At 40.0% G+C, this 17,242-nt stretch overlaps 1 protein-coding gene and 1 long non-coding RNA gene across 2 annotated transcripts in view; one reads left to right on the forward strand and one right to left on the reverse strand.

Moving 5' to 3' along the window:
• The window catches only part of LOC136367104 (uncharacterized), a 37,363-nt gene that overhangs the window by 8,405 nt on the left and 11,716 nt on the right, over nt 1-17,242 (forward strand). The window lies entirely within an intron of this gene.
• Nucleotides 7,644-17,242, reverse strand: part of ALDH1A2 (aldehyde dehydrogenase 1 family member A2) — a 52,155-nt gene continuing 42,556 nt past the window's right edge. Inside the window, exons 8-13 of the mRNA XM_066328507.1 lie at nt 17,116-17,218; nt 14,448-14,632; nt 13,560-13,724; nt 12,987-13,144; nt 12,158-12,232; nt 7,644-8,056 (exon numbers count right to left, since the gene is read on the reverse strand). Of these exons, the coding sequence (XP_066184604.1) occupies nt 7,984-8,056; nt 12,158-12,232; nt 12,987-13,144; nt 13,560-13,724; nt 14,448-14,632; nt 17,116-17,218 (759 nt within the window). The 3' untranslated portion in view covers nt 7,644-7,983. The remainder of the gene's footprint in view (nt 8,057-12,157; nt 12,233-12,986; nt 13,145-13,559; nt 13,725-14,447; nt 14,633-17,115; nt 17,219-17,242) is intronic.

The following is a 17,242-nucleotide window of genomic DNA, read 5'->3' on the forward strand; positions in this document are numbered from 1 at the left end:
AACTAATGCATGAAATTTTCCTTTGTTCTTCTGTGTTTTGTCAGCAAAACACCTCTTCAACAGCATTGGAACAGCATTTCGAGTGGCTTTGGTTTGGTGACTGTATAACTACCCCAAAGAGACAAATAGAAAAACTGAGGAAAGCATGGGATTTTTTCCACTCAATTTTTCATTCTAAAATTTTTCATTCTATCAGCAAAATTCTAAAAGCATCATGAAATCTCTTGGCCAGCCCATAATCCTACAGCTTTTAGAAATTTTCAGCAAAATGGCCTCACCCAGAGAGATTCTGCAGTCTGTAGTATGAATTTTTCCTGAAAAGGAATGGGGCCTCACTCTTTTCATGTTTGAAACTGCATGCTAGAAGGTTAGCTGGTAATTAGTCTTCCCAGAGAGGACATTGTAAAAACAAATCGTCAAGTCATTTGTTGCTGTTCTACCTAAGAACACAGTTAGGTAAAAGAGCCTCTTTGCCAAAACCCTGAGAAAGAGCTCAGGATGCTCTGTGTGTTTTTATAATAGAAAGCAACCAGCAATCCTGCCTTTTAGCAGAGCATTGCACCAGCCCTTCTATAGTACACATGAAGTTCACTACAGAGAAGAAAACAGGCTTGGTATTTTCATAGGAAAGAGCTATAAGGTGATTTTGAACACTGAGAAACAGTTTGTGCAGTAATTTTTGTCATAGTTGTTTTTATAATGGAATGTCTCTATAATGGAATATGAAATTAACTTAAAACATTTGTCTGAGACTTGACTATGAAGTTGCTACAGATGCAGGAGATATGTGCATCTGTGTCTTTTTGAAAGGCTTTTTGCAGCTGGAGGCTACTGTCATTTTCCCACTCGAGTGATCTGAAATAGTGTCATCAGAAAAGTTCCCAAAAGGGACTCTAATGGGACTTGTGGATTGTCAGATATACCCTAAGGAAACTCCTGTAAGAGTCTATTTTACCAGTGGTATTTCCTGGGCATTTTTCCCCAGAAATGTGTTTCTCCTTGGGAGGCAAATGCTGCAAGGGGAAAACTGCTGGAAAGGCTGGGCTGCAGCAAAGATAGAGTAGGAATTGCTCTGGGCTTTGCTGCAGTCTCATTATGGGAGTAGATGGTTCTCTATGTATTGGAGACCTGGACAATTTAGCAGTTTTCAGGAGCAGTGTAGCAATGGCTTCCTCTGGCTTAAGGTGCACAGTGTGCGTTGTGGAGAAACATGGGAGAGATTTTCAAGAAAGGGTCTTGCTCCAGTTTAGTTTCATGCCAGGATAGAAGAAGCGTGGTGCTCTCAGCAGCCTCCTCCCTCACACCAGACATGGCATCCCTGTGGTAAGGCAACCCTGAGGCAATGCAGCATCGTGGTGTAGGAGCTGTCCTGGTACTGCTCAGGAGATCCAGCTTACTCAGGAACAAGAGACTGGTAGCTCTGATAATGCCCATTTCTTTGGCAACAATATGTTTTTCTCCTTGATTTCACAGCCAGGGTGTATTTTAAATAGACTATGTGTGCACGTGATGCTGGAGGAATAAGGCTGAAGAGTATTTGGTGACTATTCCTTGGAATACTTGATTTGAATAAAGTCTGTCTACTTCGTCCCCATAGCTGTACAGCCTGGGATCGGGCATCTCACCAGCCAGCTCTGAGCGAGAGCCACAATCTTCTCTGGTGAATAAACAAGCTGTGAGTTCTGACCTAGTAGTGTCAGATGCCACTAGGTATTTATAGTGGGGAGTGGTTTAGCCAGAATCCCTTATCTGCAGTTTCTTGATGGGAGCAAAGAGTGCCTTTCCATTCAGCATCCTCCTGAGAAACCTGACTGTTTGTGATGTTCAGAATCAAAAACTAAAAGGACGCCTCTCTTGCCAGGCACTCACTGTGCTTTGAGATTAGATGTCAAGTGCCAAAGACTGTGGGAGAGGTTTGGGACCAACAGAAAGCAGAAAATAGCAGAAACATCTCAGGACATCCTGTTCTATGTCCTGTCTTTTGGTATGGTGAGAGTATGGAGAGAAAAGTGGTGGACCATGAGCTCTTTTGCAAGGGCAAGCAGTAGAAACACATTTTCTTTTTTGTTTGGTAGCAGAAGCAAGGTGAGCACAAACATCCTGCTAATTACGCTGTTCTGGGAAAAGGGAACTCAGCCAGGCATACACAGAGCAAGGAAAACCCCCAGAATTAAGTGAGTTAACATGAGCACCAGCCTCACCATGCAGAACCATAAGGGATGAGGAGAGGGGCTAAGCAAGGTCACAAAAATTATCAAATTCTGTGAGAGTGCATAGACACAAGAGTATGAAGATGTCGACAAAAGCTAGTGGAGGATTGTTGAGAGGCCAATGCAGTTAAGTTCCTGCTTTGTTACATAGATAAATTGCCAAAGGAAACATTATCCAAACAGTTCTACTTCAAAGGCAAAACGACAAGCTTTGGGGAACTTGCGGTACTTTCAATCTGGCCAATAACCAAGTGTAAAGTGTAAAATATACATGTTTAGGAAGTAGGACACATGCCGTTCAAGACAGGCCTTTCCCATGCTCTCAGACCAGTGCAGCTTCATTTGATGTGCAAATGCATGATGTGTGATCTGTCCTGGCAATGTGCTGCCTGCCAGCAGCACAAACATTTCACAAGCACCCTTTTGGGTTACTCCAGCCTGCTGTGTGCACAGCCTCCTTGGCAACCCCTGCAGCTGGAGCTTCTCTTACAGTCTGTTGCTGTGGTGGTTGCATAATCCAGGTTTATGTTATGTGTCTCATCAAGAGACTCCAGGCAGTTAAAAACACCTTGAAAGCATCCTGGAATTGCAGGACTTAATGCTAAATACTAGGATTAAATGACAGTAGAAGGAATGATTACAGTAATGCACTGGGGAACATATCAGTGATGTAGACTCAGTTGATCCTTAAGGCAGATTGTCCCCAGAGATGTCCCAGCCTTCCTGGGCATTGGTGACTTCAGGGTATTTTGGATGATGGCAAAGGCCCTCCATAATGTGTTTATAAATTTCACATGAAATCAGGTGAAAAAAGTGTTCCCTGGAGTGCTTCCTGGCACTGCAGGCACAGCCAAAAATGCATTTGCTGCGCACAGTACAAGCCAGCCTCTGTTATTTGATGAAACTCGTTGTAATAACCCATGAAAAGTAACAGTGCAAATGCTTACCATAAAGCAGCAGTGGACTGTAGGTGGAGTCCCTCTTCAGTACTGGCTTGAGTGGATTTAAATTTATGGTATCAGAAAAAAATAGTTATGGTCTTTATGATGGAACTGAGCTCTAGAATACCTGTGCTAGTGGGATGAGGCTGGGTTTTAATGAGGGTTCAGGATGTAAACTCAGCTGGCAGAATTATTTCAGAATCAACCATTCTTAGGAACCAGGGGCATGTAGATGTGCTTTTTCTCCCTCTCTAACAGTAAGCTAAGGAACTTAGGTAGGGACATTTTGCGACAGTTGTGGTGACTTACCCCAGTTGTATGAAGAGGCAAATCAGCCTTGTGCCTCTCCTCACTGTCTTTGGGACAGATTCCCACTCCTATGTGTATGTCCAGCCTCTAGGCCTAAGGCACAGATAACCAGGCACTTGGTGCTGAGCACTACCCAGTGCAGCAGCTGTGGCTACACAAAATACTTAACCTGCTCTGCACCACTGAAATGCCTGAACTTGTGCTGCAGCCAGCTGTAATCATCTGTTACTTGTGTTAACCTTGAATTCCAGCGTGTCAGTTCCGGTCCTCTGAGAAAAATTAGGAAAGTGCTAATTGAAACCAGCATCCCAGCACTCCACACTGTGCTGGGTGGAAGAGGGAAGTGGGACCCCAAGCCTCAAGCCTTAGTAGTAACATATTCTAGCCATCCTTTAGTCATGTGAGGTTATACCACTATTCTCACTTTAGACTAATCTATCCTTATAAATGGCCTGACTTCCTGCTTAAGTCCCACACTTGCTTCAGGAGTTCCTGAGCTTTCTGGGTGAGCCACACGCAGTTCCCTGATACCTGTACACTGTCAGCGGACACAGAAGATACAGTGAAGATACAGAAAGAATTATAGACTGTGTGTTTAATGAGGACAAGGGAGGAAGATGCGTTTTATGCAGCTGTAGTCTAATGTGCTGAGAGAAATCTGTTTGAATGGGTTGGGAATGCTGATGGCATCTAATAGCCACAGAGGCTTTTCCTGCTTCCTGATAGATACAGCACTGTGAATATCAGTCATTGTGGTATGAAGTTGTTATGAGAAAAATAACTTCCTGTGTTGATGGACTTAGCATGCAGTAAATGGAGACGTATGGATGCAAATGTAAGGTGGTAAATGTAGCTCTCCAGAGCTGTATGTGTAACCATGCAGAGTCATAAGTAAAAAGTGCAGTGTATTGCTTGTCTTTGACTTCCTCTCTAGCTCAGCTGGTGCCCTGAATTCAGTGTTATTATGGTTGTCTTTTTCCAGGACAGAACTGAGAAATAACAGGGTACTGTGACACACAGTGTCACTGCATATGCAAGGCAAGGTTTTTCATCCTGGCCTCTGTGGGGAGAAAGAGAAAGAGCATTCTCTGTAACAGGGCACCAATAAATGTGTGAATGCTATCCAAGTAGTATCAATATCCACTACTTTGTCTGAAGGCCACAGAATTGAAACTTTTTGCCTTTCTTCACATCCTTTTCTAGAAGAAATGCACAATTAGTTCCAAACTCTCCCTTTACTTTGCCTGTACACTTTGCCTGTACACTTGAATCCATGTACATTCACTTTCACTGGCTGGAGCTCTGTGGAGTGCTTATGTACTATGGACTAAACTTTTCTCATTTCACTGGAAGACACTCCTTGTTTTCAGTGGATTCCAGAACAACCTTCCTTCATTTTGCTTTCATAAAAGGTCTCCATTGCTTGTACCTGTGTGACTGCTTAGAGTGCTGAGACAGGTGGCAAGTGGGTCAGAGAGATGGGGAATATGGAAAGTGCTAATTCTCCACACAAGGTCCCATCACAGAGTTGTCCATGCCACTAGTTAAATAGAGCTGATACTCTGTCTAATATATACCTGATATTCTAGACTTTCAGGAACAGTGCTCTTTCCTAAGAATGTAATTTCCTTCCTATTATTGAGTAGTGTTCTCTTTTATCCCATCTATTCTAGTCAAGTTGCTTCATTGTGGTTGCCTCTCAAGTGTTGATTAAACCAACAGTTTTATTCTGTGACACTGAGGAATGACCATTGCTTGCCATACAATGAAGTAGCTTGGCCGTATTAACTGAGGAGTTATTTTACCTAAATAGGCACCATTTCAAAAAGGAATGCAGCTCCTGGCAATGAAAGTAATCCAGAATAGAGGCATTGCCTGAGAAAGAGTTGTATAGTACCTGGCCATGTGAATTCAGTCTGTCCTTGTCCCATTTTAGTATTTTGAAGTCAAAGTTAAGTAGACTATTGCTTCATAAATGGTCTGAGTGTTAATTTAATAATCTCTTTGAAACATCTACTAGAGAAAGAAAAGGCATCATGATTTTTTAAAACATTATCCAAAAATCAAGCTGTGATGCAGCAGTTTGCAAGGGTATCCCACTGGTTTTGATGACTTCAGACCTGCCCCAATAGCTAAACTTTATGACTGTAAGGGTGAGGATGAACTTTGACTATGACCTAGATCTGCAATTCGCAAGTGTTTTCATACAGCTGCAATAATATTCCAGAAAATGTAATTGGCCTTTTACTTCATTCACTTTTGCAAATGAAAATAAAGCTACTGTGAGAGCAGATCTTTTGCTAAGAAAATATTTTTTTTAATATTTTTATAGCTCTGTCAATAATAAAGGAGTCTCACAGTCTAAAGTCTTTCTCTAAACCTTTTTAATGGAAAAAAACTTCATAGAAAATATCCTTTTACTTTTTTAATAACATATAACTATATACATGATTAAAAACTGTAACAAAAAGCTGCAGGGACTGGAAAAATGTTTTGTTGGATCCATGCAGATGGTACATCTAAAAAAGGATTTCACAAATCCATGTACATCAAATGGAGCTGCAGTGACAGGGTTGAAAAAAATGGCAACTCTATATTATTTACCTGAATGTATTGGGAATAAAGCAGAGACATACAAAATACATGAAAAGAATACAAAAAGAGTACATGGTGTAAATGCTGTAAGCACAGGAAGTTTCTTTTTAAAGTAAATAGGAGAAAAGAAGTAAAATCTCCTTTTTCACATTTTATATTGCAGTTTAAAAGATAACTAATCTCTTACTTGCTGTATTTTGTTTTTCTTCACTCTGACATACACTACAGTAGAAGTATATGGCATTTGAATTTAACAGCTCAGGAATACTTTGATTTATCTCCATGTCTGTGAATGTCCTATCAGTTCTGAGAACAACATGTAGACGTGTTGCTTAAAAACACATGCACAGTTTGACATGAGTTACAAAATATTGAGGGCCACCACACTACGAAGTGCTGGAGACTCTTGTCCTGATCCAGCAGTATGCTGAAGGACACATACAACTTCAAATCTAAGAGGAATTCCTCAGACACTAAAGGAAGTTAAGAACATGCAGAAGTTAGTTTCTGATCAGGGCTAGAGTTTTCAACAGTTCATAGCATAGACTCTGCAGCTAGGAAAGCTTACACCTGAGGCTGTAATTCTGTCCTTACACCCCAGATCATGCAGCTACACTGTGTGGATGATTTACTGTACTTCTAAAATAGATTTTCTTAATTCTAAGTTAAAACATAAAATGAAACATCTTAAAAAAAACCAAACAAACTGGGGAATTGATGAGCTGTGCAGCTGAAAAAAAAAAAAAAGTGTTTAGTTTGTCAGTGATAGATTTGAAGAGATTCTGTAGGCAGCAGGTAATAATGTGACAGGCTTTAAACACCTCAGTTCTGGAAGAACTTCCTCATATTTTTGTCCTGGACCAAAAAAACCCAGTAATTGAAAGCTCAGTACTAGCCAGTAACATCACCTGAGGTGCACAAGCATGGTGAGGATGGCAAGACATCATTTAGTAAAAGCTGTAACAAGTACTTAATGATTCCCAGTGTAATCACAGGCAGTTTAATAGCAGACAAATAAATGGAGCCTGTGCGTGCATACATTTGTTTAAAAAAGGAAAAAAGGTGAAAGCAACAACAGTAACAACAACAACAAAACTAGACAAGCAGTGAAAGCTAAAATATTCTGTGAAGGCTTGGAATCTGTTCCTGTTCTCGTTAACACCCACCCACCCTGTCTGGCCTTGCTCTTTTGGCAGGCAGGTAAATCCCTTCAAGTTCCTGTAAATAAAGGAGGACTTCTTGCTTATAGCAAGACATAAAGTAATTATGAAAATAAGCTTTGAAATCCAAATTGCTGTGAGCCATGAAAGCCAAATACTGGTAAGTATTTGGCTTTCATTGGCCATGCAGCAGATTGATTCCCTCCCCAGTCTGACCTCTTTCTGTGGGCATGCTGATTGGAAAGTTGCCACTATACCAGGTTTGGGGACATTACGATTCAGAATCTTTTATTTTTTAAGAACATTAATGACACTTGTTTGTGTTGTTCATTACTAGTGTTTTGGGTAAAATCTGGCTTGTAGAGCCCTAATTGAAACTACAATGTCAGTACAAGGCAGGTCTGTTTGAGAAGGCAGCCTGAAAGCAGTAAGACTTACTTTGTTTATTTAAGGAAGAGATAAATGTGTGTGTGCATGCATTTGCATTTAACAGTTTTATAGCTGAAACCGTTATTAAATGATGCCCAGTAGCAATTTTATCTCATTATGATTTGTTTTATAAAGATGTAATGATTCTCAGGAGAGTTTTATGAAAACATGCAGAGTTGGTTTGCATTACGTACGCAGTTATGTGCCCAGTATATATGTTGCAACTTAATTTCTTAAATATATATTGTGTAACACTTTTTATTCCTGAGTGCTGGTCTCCATAAGGAATAGAGAAGGTGGCATCATGTGCTCTTCTGCACAACACGGTCCTTTGTCATTTTAGGAGTTCTTCTGAGGGATCTTTATTGTCACAGTTTTAACTTCAGAATATTCTCTCAATCCACATTCACCCCTAAAGAACAAATTGCAGCATCAGTTTATACCAGGTATTGTTTATCAAGCAAAAATCTACAAAGTGATTTCTTGATAAAGTTAAGATATAACCCAAAATTTCAGTTCAGTTTAGGTCAGAAGAATAATGGATGGCTTCAGAATTTGGTAAGGAGATACAGAACATTAAACCCAAAAATACTCACTCTCTGTTGATGGAGCTTTTGTAAGTGAGTTGATGTCCTCTCTCCTTTCTATACCTTGAAAATGTCCAAACACCAAGACCTACCCCACTGGCCAGTGAAATTACTGTTTGTATTGCATTCAAGAAAGGAAAGGTCCACACTGGGCACAATGAAAAATGAACTACTCACAACTGTGGATAAAGATGAACTTGACTCCTAACCTGCTGATGTTTTCTTCATAGCAAAAAGCCCTAGAAATCACCATTTGCCCATAATGTGGAAGAGGGTTCAGCTTGTTCAGATTCCCTTCTATGATTCCCTGTAGAATCCCTCATTTTGTCCTGGCACAGGACCTTACATAAGAACCTCCACACTGTTAGAGATCAGGCACCTGCCAGGTCCCAATCATCTGACACATGACTCTGAGGGGAACACATTCTGCTTTATCTTGGATAGATTATGCTTAAAATGTGATGTTTCTGAACTCTATTTTCTTTCAGTCAACTGCAGCCTGGCTCATCTCTTTGGTCCCTCTGCTGAGGTTTAGAGTGGATGTTGCATGGCTTCGTGCGACTTGCACTTGTCTTCTCTGAAGTACAGCAATCTCGATTTTCCTGTACCTATTTTGAGTAATGGAGAAGTCTCTTTATGTCATTAGTGAAGTTATAATATGTCTTCCAGATGCTGTGTATGTAAAGCAAATACTGTCCCCACCTCAAAACAGGTACAGTCCACATCTGGAAGTAGAACATCTTTTCGATATTAACTCAAGGGGGATTTTTTTGCAGGAGCTCTTACAGACAATTGTTTCTTGGTTGAATTTTTATTCCCACCCCTAAGACACACACAGTATTGCTGTATTACTTATATTAAAATGTAGAACATGATGGCATGGATATGATGTTAGCATGCTTACTATTTGACATTGCCTCCCCTCTGGATTCTCCTGTGCAGGATTTAATGCCAACTGAGCCATAAAGAATATTTCAGAGGAATTCCTCAGAACCTCCTTCTAAAAAGTGATTCAGAATGGAGTGAGAGGCCTCTGTTTAAGGCAGTTACACCCCTCTGCAGGCCCCCAGTGTTGCATAACCCATTTTGTATTTACTTCTACACTGCAGATTTTACACAAAATATACACCCATTGGACACATTTTTGCAAACCAATAGATAATCCAGATGACAGCAGCAAGTGACTTTATGTACATGCCACTTGATCTCTCATCTTTGCCCAACAAAATTAGTGACATTTATTGTCTGTTTCTTCAGCTCATAGCTTCAGGGCTTTACATGTTTGTTTTCTGGTCTATAGTTTGGAAAAGGACAGTTGTGATGAATTCTAAGGCGAATATTTTTCAAAAGTTAAAAAGCTGCACTTGCTGAATAGGAAGATGAGTTATGCCAGACATTCAGAGCAGAAGAGTCAGTGTGTGTTCAGTTAAAGGGGTCGATTGTCCCCACAGCCTAATACAGGGAGCAAACCCATCTATTCTATGGCCACTCTGGGTCTTCTGGAATTGCAGTTTGGTGTCAGAGTGAGAACAAAGGTTGTGTCTGTGAAAAGGAAGGAGCCCGTGCATCAAATCTGCATGGTGCTGTCCCTTTGTCCCTTGGTTGTGTAGGTGTGAGGAAAGAGGAACAAAACACTTTTTAAGAATAAATATTACTTCTCTCCCTTAATCCAGGAGAAAAAAAAAAAAAAAAAAAAAAAAAAAGAGAAGGGAATTAGAACTCCAAGCCATTCTCCTGCTTGCACTTGTTTTTTTGGAATGCAGGTGTGCACTGCTGTATCTTAGCGCTATCCAGACAATAACAATTCCTATCACATTAAAGGAGGGTTCTGAAGTAGAATGGCATTTGTTCCCTTGAAGACATTTGGAACAGAGGCCAGAATTTTGTGGAGCTCCACTAAAAAATGGCCACATGTGGCTATCTGGGGTCAACCACCAAATTTTTAGTTACAGGAGTTAAATTTTACATCTCCCAGGTAGTGATAAGAAGCTTTAAAGAAACATGAATGAAAAAAATCCCAAAACTGTGTCTTCTAGACCTCTTCAAGGATACAAGAATATTGTTAGTAGTGTTAATGCAATCAGAAATCACCTGTATTGTGTACATGAGTTCTGGTTCTCTAGCAGGATACACATACCCTGCTACATTTTCTGAGAGTCTAAAATGAGTATGAAAGTTCTCAACTTTGTGTTGATTTTTTGCCCATGTGTGATGAAAACCTGTGAATTTAAATGCAGGACCAAAACAAGTCCCAGAAAATGCAGTTCTGGTACAGGCAGCAGAGTGGCCTGGTTATGATCTGGCTGTAACATAGTGTCACCTTAGCAATGACACACTTATGTGCAGACACTTTCTTTTTTTTTTCTTGAACTCCCCAACTCAACATTATTTATGCTGTAAAATGTATCCCTTAAAAAAAAAGAATCTAGGAAACTGGCATTTTAATAAAAAGTATGCAGGTATTAATGGAGGGTGGAGGAGGTGAATTAGAAGGTGATATCTGATCAAAGCGGTTCTGAAAGGAGTAGAATAATTACTCATAGGTAGATTTTCAGGCATCTTTGTGAGATGGAGGTTATTGCCATTCCAAACATTTATTGTTTATGATGAATACTTTCAAAGCTGTAGTGGGAATCAAGTGTGCAATAATTACCACAGATTTTTTCCATGAGAGCTGTGGTGCTGCCTGGGTTTCCCCCCTTTCAAGAACTCTGAAACATTGATATGTGAATATTTTGCTTGCACAGTTGAACCTCCCTGGAGTCAATGGGGTCACCCCTGGGTGTCAAGTTACTCATGTGCTCTATCAAGCTTAGTAGTTTTAGAATATTTTCACAATGATAAGAGTTAGATGACCTGACATATTTATGCCAGTGTGAGATCACCTCATAACTCATGAATGTGAATAGTATGAATGTGTTATTCAAAGTACTCCCTAACGAGGGAAAATACTTCAGACTACATAGAGCTTATTTTATAGATCAAATTGTATACTTCAGCATATTTAAAGTTTTAAAGAGTTTGACCTTACTTTAGTTTTACTGCTGAGTTTGCCATTAGCCATAAGCTATTTTGAAAACTTAGGTGAGACATATCTGGTACACATACCTCCTGCACAGAAACTAATTGAATCCTTGGTATGTAACCAATCTGGGGCTGATGCAATTGCTAAACTTCCTTGTGATTGTAATGAGAATGAGAAACTGGTAAGACTTTAAATTAAGTACATGGGACAATATTTGAGTGTGGAGCTCCATTTCAAAATATTTGGCACTTAGTGCTAAATGGAATAAGACAGAAAACTTTGTAATGGCAAGTGGTTTTTTTCAAAGGGATGTAAACACGTTTGTTTCCTTCTCTTTGTCTGATTTCATTGTTTAAAAATCTGCAAGCTGGTAACTTTTTTATAAAATTCAAATACACCTATATTATTGAATATAGTGAAAACTGAAGAAAGGAAAGAAAAACTACCAAGAGAGGCCCAATAAATGGCAAAACAACTTTGAAACAAGTACACCAAACCAGTCAACAAGCACTCAGAAGCACCAAAGAGACAGTCTTTCTGAAAAGGGATGCTTAATATGGCTAGAAGAGCCCTCTAGGAAACACAGAATACAAGTTCAGAAAAATACTCAGCAATTTTCAGTACCTTTCAGGATAAGAAGAGCATTCCAATAAGTTAGTTTGCAATATTTAAAAAAAAAAAACAAAAAAAAAAAAAAACAAAAAAAAAAAAAAAAAAGTTGGTCTTACCATGCAAATCAATTGCATTTAGAACTGGCAATGATGATTAAAGGTCACTTTATATTATGCCCTGATTCTCAGGTTGGAATATTTCTGGATCTTAATTTGCATGGAAGCATTCACTAATATTTATTAACTTGTAGAGTTGAAAACAATTTAGAAAACAGCAGTGTAATACTTACATTTCTCTCCCATTGCCAGACATTTTGAATCCTCCAAAAGGACTTTGGGCATTTAAGGCATTGTAGCAATTTATCCTGTAACAGGAAGAGGCATTAAGTCCAGCTGCACTGCCAGAGACCTTTGGATAACTCAGAGGATGAAACTTGTGGAGCTAAGGATACTCCATACCTCTTAGTAACAACAAACTTGTTTCATGTTGAAAATAAATGAGGGATTTAAGCTACAAAAACAAGTCTGCTTCTTACTCCTGAGGAGAATTGGATTTGACCTGTGAGGGCTGGAGGAGAGCACCATACCCTTGGACACATCTCCAGTAATGAACTGTTAATCTGCTGCCAAACCTCAGTGCCAGTTCATAAAAAAGAGCCGCTAGAGTTGAGTTTGCCCTCCTTCTCCCTAATTTCTTGCAGATCTTTAGTTTACTCAGGTTTGACATACTAAATTGCAATCTACTAAACTCTAGAGTTGGCATTCCCTGTCCCTAAAGACTGGAGAGGAGGTGTCCCCTCAGTTCATTAATGTTGTAGAAAGAACACAATCCTTTGTGCCTTTAGTAAAACCTCCCAGGATTCTTGTGCTCCCCAGAAAGGATCGTTTATCCCGTTTGTTTTCAGTGAAGCCGCTCAGCAGTGGCTGCCGTGCTCCTGGGAGGCAAGGTGCTTCCCAGCCCCAGCAGGGAGCAGCCCCAGCACCTCCCCACTGCTGTGAGCCATCACTAGGATGGGCTGCATAAATATTCTTAACAAAGGGTACAAAACCGAAGTGAAATTATGTTAGTGAGTCAAACTCTTTATATTCAAGAGCAGGAGTGGGATAACTTCTGCTTACCAGACTGTCCCAGCCTGCATTGCTGAAGAGACTGTCAGGGCCTTGTTAATGTCATTTGTAAAGACAGCGGCTACCAGCCCAAAATCAGAATTGTTTGCTCTCTCTATAACTTCATCCATGGTTTTAAATCTCAGTATTTCTTGAACGGGCCCAAAAATCTGCAACAAAGATGAATAATTAATTAACTACCCCCCAGAGGCTTTTTTTTTTTTTTTCATTCTGCTTTCTTAGTTATCTTCTCTCTCCTATTATAATCTTTAAAATTTCCCACAGCAAAATTTAGTGATATCTGTCTGCAAAACTGCATGAATTTTCTAAGCCAGGTGCCTCAGGGGAACTTGTCCATTCTACCCATATCTCCTCTTTGATATCTGAGACTTTACAGTCAGTGACAAAAATGGAGCTTTCTTACCAAGCTGATATCACTTGCTGTGTGCATAAGGAGTTCTGAAAAGATTTTTTAAAATATGGTCATAATTTTCATTCTGAAGCTTTTGTCTTAGGAATCGAACAAACGGAAAAAAAGTAATATTTAGGACATTGTAAAAGGGTCTTGCCCACACATGGGAATACCTCCTCCTTGGCAATCCGCATGTCATCTGTTACATTGGAAAACACCGTAGGTTCAATGAAGAATCCCTTTCTTCCCAGCCCCTTTCCTCCACATTCAAGTTTTGCTCCCTCAGTGATTCCACTTTGAATCAGTTCCAAGATCTTGTTGTATTGTTTTTTATCAATCTGAAAGAGAGAAAAAGCTGTTTGATGTGCAGCCCATGTACTTGACAACCGAGTCCAAACAGGTTTTTCAGACAAGTCATGTTCCAGTGAGTTGGTTCCTGCTTCCATCACAGCTCCTTGAGCTGCAGATGCCAAAGACCTACAAGCAGGTGCTGACTGGAACTTTGGGCTCAGACTTCTCAACATGTGTCACCTTATGTTTGTGACTTAACTCACACTCTTGCTAGGCAATCTAGTTTACAAGCAGGTCATTAGTTTTTGTCCCAGATTAACTTCCTGAAAATGTTATAAGCCCAGCTGGTTATTAGTGGCAGGAACATTTTCTAAAGACTTATTTCTGGTTATGCCCATCTTCTGCTTAGAATTCCTGGATCTCCAGGCACAGTTATGGTTGTAGACCGTTCTTTACAATTAAGTGCTCACAGAGACTTTTAGGAGCTTCTCACAGTTTACACCTGTATTTTGGAGGCTGAAGATCCAAATCATGCTCTTAAAATTGGGAGGAAAATACTGATATTTAAACTAAGATTTTTTTTATTTAACAAGAAACATCTCAGACCTGCACAGCTTATTTACTCCTTTAGAATTTTAATCTTGAAAGCATGTATTGTGTTAGCTACTCTGGACCTTGAGTGAGTGTGCAGTGACTGACGTCTGCCTTAGTGAAGTTTTAATACTTCCAGGCACCTCCTGGGCTGTAGAGCCAAAGCCCCACTCCTTTACCTGTGGACCTTGTTCTGTAGTTGGGTCAAAAGGACTCCCCACAACTCTCCTCTTTGCGCGTTCTACACTTCTTCTAACAAACTCTTCATAGATTGATTCTTCCACGTAAATCCGTGAGCCTGCAGTGCAGCATTGACCTTGATTGAAGAAGACTCCTTGGTGAGCTTGTTCTACAGCGTAGTCCACTGAAAACCAAGACACAGCACATGTTGCACTGGAACACCACGGGCAAATCTGCCTTTGCACCAGTGCTGTGTGTATTACACAGTGCCATATTCCCAAAACTTCAGCAGTAGGATTTGGTTAAATAAAAGTAAATCAACACACCCCATAGTTGTGTCAGGTCAGAAATGAGGATGATTCCTACTGGAAAAGTTAACACGGTGCTTTAGCAGTCAACAGGAGTAAGATATGCAAGAACAATTTCACCAGTGTCCAGCAACATGCCATTTACCAAGTAAAACCCTTCAGGGAGTATCAGAAGCTGGATGTGCTCCACATAAATACATCTGACTGGATCACTTCAGGAGAGGAAAATTTGTCTGTGATCCCAAGCTGGCACTGGGTTTAATACTTCATGTGTGAGAATTGCAGCAAACCAAATTTATGGGAGAATTTGACTTTGATAATGGCAACACCCATCCTTCCCAGAAAGCCAGAATCTTTTTCTGCAACACAGAAATTTCCTTTTGGCCCATGCAGATGACTGGGTACGGCTTTAAAATTATAGGTCTATAATAGAACAATCAACCCTTGATTTCTACTCTAACTTCCTTGGAGGTACAACTAACACATTCTATCCAGGCAGGAGAGAGGATCTGGTCATATTTAGACATTCAAGGCCACATTCTTACTTTGGGTGTAATGACTGACTAGACAAGAATAAAGAATTCATCCCTAAACAGTGATGCCCTACAGCACTGTAATACCTCTGTTACCAGTTGTAGCACTTTGGAACATTGCTTAAAGTACAATCTTTTATGGACTAAACAAAGCAGCAGTGCCTTACTTTCAGCACACTCTAGACAACTCCGTCTAACAGAAATGTCTTTTTATGCCCTCAGTGTGGTCTTTAGAAAAATTATGTGGGGTGTTCCCTGGACCACATTCAAATTTCCCCTGGCAGCTCCATGGAGATTGAAAGCACTAGTGGATAGCTGTGATTAACTAATGTTTCTCCCTCTATTGTTAACAGTTTTTCACCATGAGGGGCTCTAACCATTCTTCTTTGGTTTTTTGGTGCACTAAACCTTCAACTGTTTTATCATGCTTTCTGCTAACTTTTGGCACACGGTGCTCCTCAAGCAGAACAAACAGCTCTTTTGGAACAGTGAGCCAATTGCTGTTTTTAAATAATCAGAGCTTTGAAGTTTCAATCTTAGGCCAAGTGCTAGAGGTTGTAATTGTGGGAATACCAGAGAGCAGTTGTCCTTCCCCCATGGAAGGTCATGACACAGACCTGCCCCTGGCACATGTCACTGTACTAGAAATGTTTGGGTGTTCAAGTCTGAGTTAGGACTTGAGGACTGAGGGACACTTGAGGTGTGATGTTATCTGGTGTGAGGTGGAGATGAGTAACTGGGGTAGAAGGCTGGAATATCTGTGCCTGGCTCCAGCTGACAAGAGCTTTTTTAGCTTGACTAAAAAAGGATGACTGGGCTGAAATTTCAATCCTCTTGGTAAAGCATTTCCATGCAGAAAAGCTTCTGGAAGTTATCAAGATTTCCTAGTTTTTCAGATACTGATAAGTTTTGAAAATAGACACAGGATTGTAACCATCTCTTGCAGTTCATGCTATTCAAAATCATTCTATTCACTTCCCCCTTTTAAATGAGAAGACCAAATCCTTATGTGTTTATTTATTGGGGTTGCAAAGTTCTCAGAAGGGACATTGAGTGCAGTGTGCCTGCACCCAGCCTGAAACAAGAGCTCAGAGCAAGGTGTGAACCATCTCATTCATCTTAACGGGGTGTTAACTTCAAAACCTCCTGCTGACAATTTAGATATCAACATTGTAACTATTTCGTTGCTGATCATTTAAGCAGAAATTTCCAGTTTATGTTTATATCCTATCCTAAACAGCTGTCCTGTACCTTCTCAGGTGCCAAAAATCTCAGCTGCACAGCATCACACCCGCCAAAATTTTCAGCTCCCTGCTGACAGTGGTAGTGAGGATAGTTCAATACACAGTTCTTTAGTTGGGAAAATTTTAAAAATGGAATAATCTCCCTTCACAGCTACTTAACGAATACTGCACTGACTAGATTAGCAAGTCAAGTGTCCATAAATGTCCTCCCTTTTTATAATTGCTTTGAACCAAAAAAATCACAGAATTTCCAGATTTAAAGCACTAAATCACCTTGCTGCAGTGCATAGGAAGGCAAATGTGTGTGGGACTAACTGTGAAAAACACCATGTCTATATGCTTAGTGATAATCTTTTTTCTGCTCTCTTGTTGACTATGAATCTGTGGGTTGAATAGTTGTATTTTATAGAAAAACAGTACACCTTATGTTGCTTCTGTAAAATCAAAAAGTGCCATTAGATACAGCTGTATTGCTTCACTTTACTTTTTATGAAAGATGTGCCCTAAAATTAGTCAAAACAAAAAGGGAAAAAGACATCATGCAATCACGTTTTTAGCAAAAATATGGAAGTGCTGACTTACAATCAGCATCTGCGAAAATAATGTTTGGGCTTTTCCCACCCAGCTCCAGTGTAACTCTCTTCAAATTACTCCTTCCAGCTGCTTCTTGGATCAGCTTCCCAACCTGAAAGGAAATGGAGACACATTT

Source organism: Sylvia atricapilla, chromosome 13, assembly GCF_009819655.1.
Source record: "Sylvia atricapilla isolate bSylAtr1 chromosome 13, bSylAtr1.pri, whole genome shotgun sequence".
NCBI lineage: Eukaryota > Metazoa > Chordata > Aves > Passeriformes > Sylviidae > Sylvia > Sylvia atricapilla.